The sequence below is a fragment of the Hippoglossus stenolepis genome, chromosome 6 (assembly GCF_022539355.2).
Source record: "Hippoglossus stenolepis isolate QCI-W04-F060 chromosome 6, HSTE1.2, whole genome shotgun sequence".
Taxonomy (NCBI): domain Eukaryota; kingdom Metazoa; phylum Chordata; class Actinopteri; order Pleuronectiformes; family Pleuronectidae; genus Hippoglossus; species Hippoglossus stenolepis.
This window is the reverse complement of record NC_061488.1, coordinates 15,288,306-15,298,191: the sequence shown is the minus strand read 5'-3', so window position 1 is coordinate 15,298,191 and position 9,886 is coordinate 15,288,306. Positions and strand designations below refer to the sequence as shown.

At 39.7% G+C, this 9,886-nt stretch overlaps 1 protein-coding gene across 1 annotated transcript; it reads right to left on the bottom strand.

Annotated features, from left to right (window-relative positions):
* Nucleotides 1-1,053: 1,053 nt before the first annotated feature.
* On the bottom strand, nucleotides 1,054-7,972 carry pgd (phosphogluconate dehydrogenase). The gene is made up of 13 exons (XM_035159380.2): nucleotides 7,848-7,972; nucleotides 7,402-7,477; nucleotides 6,739-6,918; nucleotides 6,588-6,653; nucleotides 6,381-6,499; nucleotides 6,187-6,256; nucleotides 5,940-6,074; nucleotides 5,637-5,826; nucleotides 4,313-4,443; nucleotides 3,789-3,922; nucleotides 3,161-3,260; nucleotides 1,755-1,877; nucleotides 1,054-1,553 (listed from the first exon to the last, which is right to left on the bottom strand). Exons 1-13 carry the CDS (start codon nucleotides 7,853-7,855, stop codon nucleotides 1,434-1,436), a joined length of 1,452 nt encoding a protein of 483 aa, XP_035015271.1. The 5' UTR covers nucleotides 7,856-7,972; the 3' UTR covers nucleotides 1,054-1,433.
* Nucleotides 7,973-9,886: the final 1,914 nt, after the last annotated feature.

The following is a 9,886-nucleotide window of genomic DNA, read 5'->3' as shown; positions in this document are numbered from 1 at the left end:
TTTTAGTTACTTTTTACTTATACTGTACTTTTACTTTTAAGTTACTTTTTAGTTACTTTGTACTTTTAGTTACTTTTGGTCTGTACTTTTAGTTACTTTTTTAGTACTTTTAGTTACTTTTTACTTTTAGTTACTTTTGTACTTTTAGTTACTTTTTAGTTACTTTGTACTTTTAGTTACTTTTGTACTTTTAGTTACTTTTGTACTTTTAGTTAAAAAAGTATTTCAAATACGGACAGACGGACGAAAAAAATTTAAAAAATAAAATCTGTCCGTCTGTCCGTCCCAAAAAATAAATAAATCCGGACAGACAGACGGTCTGTTACTTTTAGTAACTTTTTAGTTACTTTTGTACTTTTCGTTACTTTTGTACTTTTAGTTACTTTTGTACTTTTAGCTGTAATGTTTTTTACAACTTATAACTGAGTTTGGACACTGCTAACTACAAAACATTACAGAGGTGTTGATTTGAAGTGTGGTATGTTAATACTTTGTATGTTGTATTATAATGAGGTCTATCTGCTATTTAACAAGCTCATGTTTGAATTTGGACATTTCCTTTCAACATAATGCAATGGATTGTGACAGCACCTCAAACTACAGACCTCCAAATGATCATACGGTGGAATTCAAACTTAATCAACATAGTTTCATCAATAACTGAACATTGACACATTCAGTGCAGGACTGTATCAGGCAACATTAGCTCTAGCTGTGTTCCTTATAAACTGAATGCTGAGTGTACTTACATTTATAAAAATCTGGCACATGACCCCTCCTGAGTCACAATTTCTGTTTATTTTGTTGTAGGTAGAAATATGTTAAAGCTTAAATGAGTGAAAATAGGTTTTTGAGATGATGTAGCCAGAGTGGCAGTATGGACAGTATGGGTTTTGTATTATATTTTCATATAAATATTCACTGTACTCGACATCAGTCTGACAGTGACAGGTCCTTTGAACTGGGTACCCTGTTTATACATCAGGCAGCTTATGTCACTTGTTGCCACATCCCAATCCTGTTTACAGAAACCAGAGAGTAAGGAGCTAATAATAAAGGGATTGAAATCTTTATTTAGCCTAATACAGTACAGTGCAACGGTTCACCTTAATCCAGTGTTAGCACGGTGAACCCTAGGCCCAACATGACAATATGCTGAACATCAGCCTCAGAGTAAGGTCCCCCTTGTGACTGAGTTGCTACACACACAGTGACAGAGTTTACGACACACACAACCTATGATTTCATCTCTTCATAAATAAAACTGCAACATGTTGTTGAGGGAGTAAAAAGTTGGATGAAGGTGATAGTTGGGTGATGAGTTCTTGAATATTCAGGCTTGGTTTTTATAAAATCGGAATGTGTAACATGTCGTCTTCTCCCACAGGTGACTTCAGTCTTCTGTGTGTTTTTGAGTGATGCGAGTGGGGTCCTTAAGCATTGTAGGAGGAAGAGGAGACGTTTCCACCGTGACCCGTCCAGTTAGTGTGGATGAAACAGCCGGGTTTTGACAGCAGCTCATACGTGTGAGCTCCAAAGTAATCCCTCTGGGCCTAAAGGAAAAAAAACAGTGTAAACAATCTCTGATAAACATCAAAATGACTGAGAAATAAGGAAACAAACACATTACACTGTCAGGGTCTTAAAGCCCAACACACACACACACACACAAGCTACACGTGGTCTTTCTAATCTGATGGAGCTCCACACTTGGCCATATGGTCAGTGGACCTCAGCTCCCTCTGTCGTCTCACCTGGAGGAGGTTTGCTGGCAGCATCTCGTGTCTGTAACCATCATAGAAGGACAGAGCGGTGGTGAAGCAGGGCATGGGGATACCGTGCTGGACGCCAGTGCTGACCGTTCTGCGCCACGACTCCTAAACAAAATGATTACACCAGTTAATACTTTCATGATCTATGAAAAATGATTAAAGATATTTTTATACAGGGCTCCCTTGGCGTGTTCAAAATCATTTAAAATCAGTTTTCATAGAACAATGTCATTACTTATAGAATGTCCTTTTTATTTTCCATAGTTAATTTTAGCCACGGATTCCTATATGATTATGCTCTGTGTTTTTAATCTGTATGCTGTGTTAGTGTTTTTTTGTTTCGTGTGTGTTATTTGTCCCTGCTTGTATTCATATTTGAAACTTTTTTACTTTCTTGCTTCTTGAGTAGAACTCTCTGGGGTTATTGAAAAGAAATATTGTATCTCAGCGGGACCTTCCTGGGAAAATAAAGTAAAAATTAAGGCGGGGCGATTCTTGACTTCAAATCAATATCACGATTATTTCAAACCCGACCCTTCACCTGCTCAAAATTACGAGGAATGTTGATGTAGAGTAACGTAGAAGTCGCATTGAATTTCAATACAGGTCACATGGCTAATTAGAATGCGAATCTGATTTGAAAGATCATATTCCATGTGATAGGTGCTGTTCACACTGTCATTGAACAATAAATAAATGTCGGTTTGGATACATTTTGGGTTAATTGCCCAGCCCTTGTAAAAATAAAATAAAGCTGATTTAATTTGGTGCATCTGGTCATGAGTGGGAGAATTTAACAAGGTAAGTAACAGACACCCAACATGAGCCTGTTGTACATTGGTTTCAGTATAAAGTCTAGAGTAGAGTCTGATGTGAGTTTCAGGTCTGTATGACAGTACGACTGATAACAGGAGGATCTGAGTGGACTAACTATCGGCTCTGATAACATGAAGCATCACTGCGGGAGAACATTTAGTATTTCAATAAGATGGACAAAGTAAATCGCAACATGGAAACAACAAGGACTAAATATTGCTCTTTGTCCTCAGTTGCTTCTTAACTAGTGGAGCAAAATGCAGGTTGTAGTGTTTGAAGTCATCTCTAGATTTTGGTTTCTTCAAGTCGACTCATACTGTCCCCAGGTCCTTTTTTGTCTCTATATAATAAAGTTGAGATTAAAAATAGAACTAAGTTGACTGTGTCCTTTCCTCAACAATACAATCTAAACTCTCTGACACTGCATTGCACACAGCTGGAAGTTAAGTCACTGGGTGTTATTCTTGCTTCACTCCTTTCTTTACTCAAAGGAGGAAATCGTTTTTTCTGTGCATCTTTGTCAATGTGGCGATTGCAGGTTGCCTTTTTGGCCACTTCCTCCTTCCTCATACCTGACACTCCTTCACAGCGTCTTTGAAGAAGTTGTCCAGCAGCAGATTCTGCAGCTCGGCATCCCTGTCAAACGCCTCTTTGATTTTACCCAGGAAGACACTGGTGGGAAGAGGAGGGAGAGAGAGAAGTGTTAAGTCCACAGAGAGATCAACTCTTTAATTCTTATGCTGTGTTAAAATGTACATCTGTTCTAAATGGATACCCTTTGAAAACCTGTTTCTCACGTATTGTACTTGATTCAGGTTTACACAATGTCTTTTCAATCTTACACAAAGCAAACCAGTGTCACAACCACAATTTCCTCATTGTTCTCATTTCTTTCATCTACATTCCTCACACTAGCATTACAACACATCTCAGTGACAAAGAGTTAATTACCTCCTTTATGGCACCTAATGATGAAGACTTAATCCTCATCACCTACGCTTGTCCAACAATTAATCCAAAGTGAATTTTATCAAGAAAAAATCTCCATTTCAGTCTTCTTGCTTTCTCAACTAGTTCTCTCTCACGCTGCCTAACCACAGTTTTCACCACCATCTGAAAGATCCCTGTTGTAATTGTTGTTTGCACAAGGCAGCAGTTGGGCCGACCACTGATATGAGGACACAATGAGATAAATTGCACCTTCGGATGATGCAGCCTCCTCTCCACATCAGAGCGATCCCACCGTAGTTCAGGGTCCAGCCAAACTCTTTGGCTGCCTGCCGCAGCAGCATGAAGCCCTGTGCGTAGGATATGATCTTGGAAGCGTAAAGAGCCTGGAGGGAGAAAAATAAATCAGTTTGTTCTGATACACTGACATTTGTTTAGGATTATGACATCATATATGAATATACTAATGTATATTCATATACTTGAGCAAATAAATCTTGCAAATCTGCATTGGATGCCTTGTAAACTGCTCACTGACTGTGACAGTGGACAACTGTTTTCCAAGTTTGCCGTGGTACCTCAGTAATATTACCATACTCTTATGTCTGTATGTATGTCTGTCACCATAACTATACTAGTGTAATATTTGAGCGGCTGTGGCTCAGGAGGTGGGTGTGAGCGGTCGATTAGACTAGAAAAGCACTTTCAGTCCATTATGCTCTCTTTCACTAGAGAATGTTTTCACTATTCCACGTTTATTATACTGTGTGAAGTACCTTTCTGATGTCTTCCAGGAAGGCCTTCTTGTCGCCGCTGAATTTGACCCCCTGCGGGCCTGAGAGTCTGCTGCTGGCCTCCACTCTCTCATCCTTTAGAGAGGACAGGCATCTGGCAAAGACAGCCTCCCCTGAGACACAAGAAAGAAAGGAGGAGGAGGAGGGAGGCAGAGAGGGACAACAAGGTTAGCTGTCTGCATAACAAAAACAGGGAGCGCTCTCAATACAGAAATATGAGTCTGTAAACACTAATTTCAATTTTCTGAAACATCTCATAACATATTATTAAATAGAAACATACTAAACTATTCCATTCCCCAGTCACACTGCAGAATCACAATGTTTAAAAACACAATGGCCAAAGATCTGCAGTGATAATTCTGTTGTAAAAGCAAGGCTTGCCAGGTGCCACATTAAAAATGAAAAAGCAGTGCCACTGTCAGTGAGGGGAAAAGTGTTGAGTAAGCATGACTTGCTAAAACTGAGCAGCTACGTGATGCAACCCACTGGAAATCAGAGACAGAGAGAGAGAGAGAGAGAGAGAGAGGGATCAAGAGAAAATGTGTCCAGTGAACCATCCTGGTGAGGAATGTTATCCCCTGTGAAAGGCACAGATCCCCGCGTGCAGACGGTACCGGGAGCTCACACTGCACCACACTGACTCCGATTACACACAATGAAGCCTTTTGTCCTGCCTGTCACTATTATCACAAGAGGATCTCCTGCACTGACAGGGATTGAGCAAACTATTTGAAAACATCAAATCTGAAGAAGAGTTAATGTTAGTTTTAATGAAAAGTGAGCTCCTGCAACATTTTTACATTTGCAGACTTTTACAGAAAGTCTGTCATCAATATCTTCTAACTCCTCATTTGCACTCTAACAGGTGTCTGTTTAGAGGGACTCTGCAGAGCTGAGCCGATGGTTGAGGATTATTAATCTTGCACCCTGACCTCCACGGCTGCTTGTGACACAGAATGTCAAACAGTCAGAGCAAAGAGCAAAGCCAAATCCCCCTTATGTCACCTGAGATGAGCAGACCACTAAAAAAGCTTTCAATCTTCTTAGAGGCGTCGCATATCGATCCTGTTCGCTGGAAGAGGCTCACTAATCACAGTATGTGTGTGGTAACTAACAGACAAAACAGAATATTAGCCCATCATCTACCCCACTGTCCTTTAGTAATATAACGCTGTGTTGAAACCTTAACCCAACAGTGACGTAATACCTTTTTGCCAGGTCATCATGACTAACCCGGTTTACTGAAAGCAGCAGAAGGAAACCAGATACTTCCTTGTCAACAATCTCCTTTTTGTCCTCTTACCGATCAGAGTGACAGGTGTGCCGTATTCCAGGGCGGAAATGGCCGTCCACTTCCCTGTTCCTTTCTGCCCGGCACTGTCGCGGATCTTGGGCAGCAGAGGTGTGCCATCAGTGTCCCTGTATTTGAGGATGTTGGCCGTGATCTCGATCAGGAAGGAGTCCAACTCTGTCTTGTTCCAGCTGTTGAAAGCCTAAGACCGTGTGAAAAAATTATGGAATCAATTCCACCGTTTTTTATTGAACAATTGATTTTACACAGCTGATACATTGTGAAGGTTACATCGTACAGCGATAACAAACTCACCTCTGCCATCTCATCATGGTTCATACCCAGAACATCCTTCATCAGATGATAGGCCTCACAAATCAGCTGCATGTCACCGTACTCGATGCCATTATGGACCATTTTCACAAAATGACCTGCACCGTCATCTCCAACCTGCAGAAGCAAGCCAGTCAGAACTGTTTTTGTGAGTTGACCACATGGAAATAGCTGCTCCACATTCTTACAACTCTAGTTAGTAACAAGCATTATGCACTTTTCCACTCACCCAGTCACAACAAGGCTCCCCTGTTCCAACCTTGGCAGCGATGCTCTGGAAGATGTCTTTTATGTGTGGCCTTAAAACAAAAGCAGAGGTTAGTGTTAAAATTGATTAACCTACACACAGAAATGGCTGAATAATGGATGTTTTGTCATGTTTAATATGTTTTAAACTTTAAGACAGAGTTTGTGATGACTGACCAGGCCTCTTTATGTCCTCCTGGCATGAGGGAGGGTCCATAACGTGCCCCTTCCTCTCCACCACTGACTCCACTACCGACAAACAGCAAGTCCTTCTCTTTCAGACTCTTACACCGCCGCTGTATGACAGACAAAATCAAATAATATGAGCATATCTTCTGTTAGTTATCAACATTTTCTGAAATGCAGTGATCGACATCTGCTTACTGTAGTGTCCGTGTATTCAGAGTTGCCACCGTCGATGATGATATCGCCTGCCTCGAGAAGAGGAACCTGAAGATGATCAAATGTAGCTTAAAGTAAATCATTTGAACTCAGCATGACGAAATAAAAACAAATTTTAACACAAACTACTGACCAGTTTGTCGATAAAGTCATCCACAGCCTGTCCTGCCTTGACCAGCAGGATGATCCTCCTGGGCGTCTTCAGCTTGGACACCATGTCCTCCAGAGACTCGGCTCCGATCACCTTGGAGCCTTTGGCCTCGTTCTTCAGGAAGTCGTGCACCTTGGACACGGTTCGGTTGTAGGCACAGACCTGTACGACAGGTTTGGTGATGAATACCGAGTGAAATAAAAGCAGAGAGTGGAATAAGCCTGACTGGCAGAGGTTGTGGGAATAAACCATAATGGAAAAAGTACTAAAATCCTTTAATTGTTATTACTAATGCGCCACCATACATGTCCTAACAAGTTATATAACATTGTACTGATCAATCTGAGAGGTTGTGAGCTGATCAATGAAAAGACGAGAAAAGAAAATAAAGAACCAATTCACTTAAATTCTTGGACTTTGCAATAGAACTGAGAATATTTGGATAATTTGACCTTAACCAGCATCTAGTTACTATACTATACTATAACTGTCCAATAGATGCAGTGGATTCAAAAGTACAGTACTTCCCTCTGACATGCACAGCAGCAGAGGTGGCATGGAATGGAAATACTTCAGCAAAGTACATCTGTACGGGAGTAACTTGAGTGTAGTAACTGTAATAAACACACGAAGTCATCATCTTACCACAAAGCCGTGATCGTTCATGTTCATGATGATGTTCTGGCCCATGACAGCCAGACCGATCAGTGCGATGTCAGCTCTGTGAACACAAGAGACATGGAAACCAGATTCACTGACAGGCTGTGATGAGCATCAGGTCTCAGACTATCGACTGACCAACAACTCTCCCCAGGTTAGGAAACCATTGAAACTCATAGTAATGTTTATATCTAATGTATTTTTACAGCGAGGAAAAGAAATCTGTTCCTCGTTAAAACGTCACGTTACAATTCACGTCACATTCATTTCTACTGAGCACTGAAGCTGCTCGGCTAGCTAACAAGCTAACAACTACTCGGTAAAATAAAATAAAGACGATAAACTCCGCGGTTATCGAAGCTAGAAGATGAGCTCCAGCCCCTGCAGCCCCTGCAGCTCCCCCCCAGCGGAGAGAAACACACAGTCCTTACTCAGCCATGTTGCTCTGCGGGTAAAGTCTCCGTGAAGTTCGTCAAAGTGTCCGAATGACAGTGGAGCTCACGCGCTGGTCCACCTCAGCTGCTCACTTCCTCCTTCTCTGACGGGGGCGAGGACACAGGCCGACACGCCCACCGGGGAGGATCCACCAATCACAGGACGTTCGGTCAACTGAAGCGATGCTTGGCGCGAGCTGTGATTGGCCCAGAAACCTGAGCAGAGGTCTCTGTCCTCCCATTGGTCGCTTCGGCTGTCACTCGTAATATGTCAGCGCACACCCACATTTGAACAGTTGCTATTTCAGAACTTTAATAATCGATACGTTTGATAAAGGTGTTATCAGGAAAGTGTATTTACTCTAGTTCTGTACTGTAGCATGATTCTGAGCTACCTGTACTTTCTGTACTTCATTTCTGCTGCTCTGTGCAACTACTACAGCACAATGAGCAATATTATAAATATATATAAAATATTTGACAATAACAATATATCCACCAATTACTTTTCAGATCAATATTTTACTTTTAAAATATATGTATAACCAGGGCTGCCAACTACAGCTGTTGATCTGCTGATTATTTTTGTGTTTAATTGTTAAGTTTATTAAACAACAAAGAATATTTAGCATTAGCAGAAGCACATCTGATGTCTCTTATGTCTCTAATGACATGCGACAGAGAAGAAGCAGCCAACGCTCTCATCTTAGAGGCTGGGATCAGAATATTTGTTTCACTGAAAACTTACTAAAAGGATTAATATACATTATCTAAATAGTCAAAAACTAAATGTTCTGTCAATTGATAACTCAATTACTCAGATAATTGTATTTCTGAATATTAAACTTTCTTTAATTAAAAAAAAATATTTTTTTAGACTAATAGTTTAGCCACAATAAAGAATTTAAGATCCACCATTGAAATGTTCAGTTGTATATCTTAACCAGAATTTTGTTTAAAAAATGTCCATGCATGGGGTTAGTAAAGTAGATGTTTATTAATTAAGACGATTAAGACTTTCTTTTTAAACTGTTTAAATACGCAACTATAGAATTACACCCAGGGTACTATAATATAGAAAAAACGTCCATTCTAATGGTTGAAGATGGATTGAAAGACATGCAGGCAAAGTGGACAACAGCCCTAAGGCTCAGGTTATTTCGGTTTTGTGCTGAAAGGTAATACTCAACAGATCTGCTTTTATTTCCATTACCTCACACAGATCTGAGGTCAATCAGGACAGACAAACCAGCAGCTAACTTTAGCCCCTTATTAATAATCTTACAAGTATAACATATTACACATATATTATACACAAGTATAACATATTACACATATATACACAAGATATTCACAAATAGTTTTTAGTGCTTATTTATGCATTGTGAAGTTTTTTTAATTGACTAGATGCATTAAAAAGCCCAATACCAAATAATCTTTTCTATTAGTGATATTCAATTCATACTGAGAGTCCTAGTCTTATTTCTATACAGTATGAGGCTTCACACTATTCATAAACTCTATGTAAACATTTTATTAAGTCAGATATTACACTATGGCCAACAGACTGAACTCTGGGTTTCACCTCTGAATCTAATTTCTGCCAGGAAAGAAGAATTTACGTAAAGTTAGGTATGATGCAAATAAAAATTAAACTTGTAAAATTAAATTTTGAGATACTAAGATCCCAAACTTTTACTTACTAAGTTCAAAAAGATTTTCTGTCAAAATAAAAAGAAAGCAAGGTCTGATTCCTAATTATGAGATAAATGTTGGTGACTTTCTAAATGAAACTGGAGCTGTAATATTAGAGTAAGGAAGTTTCTCATCATCAAGCTAAACATTTTTTAAACTAAAAGTTTTGATATCAACATTACAATTTACTGTCTCATAATTTTGACTTGATATGTTATAGTTAAGTTTGATTGTAGTTTTATTTTCTCATTGCAAACATTTGTGACAGAACTGAGCTTCAGTATCAGGTCGATGTTGACGAACACGTGAAAGCTTGGGAGCTCAAAGAGGAGAGAGGACCA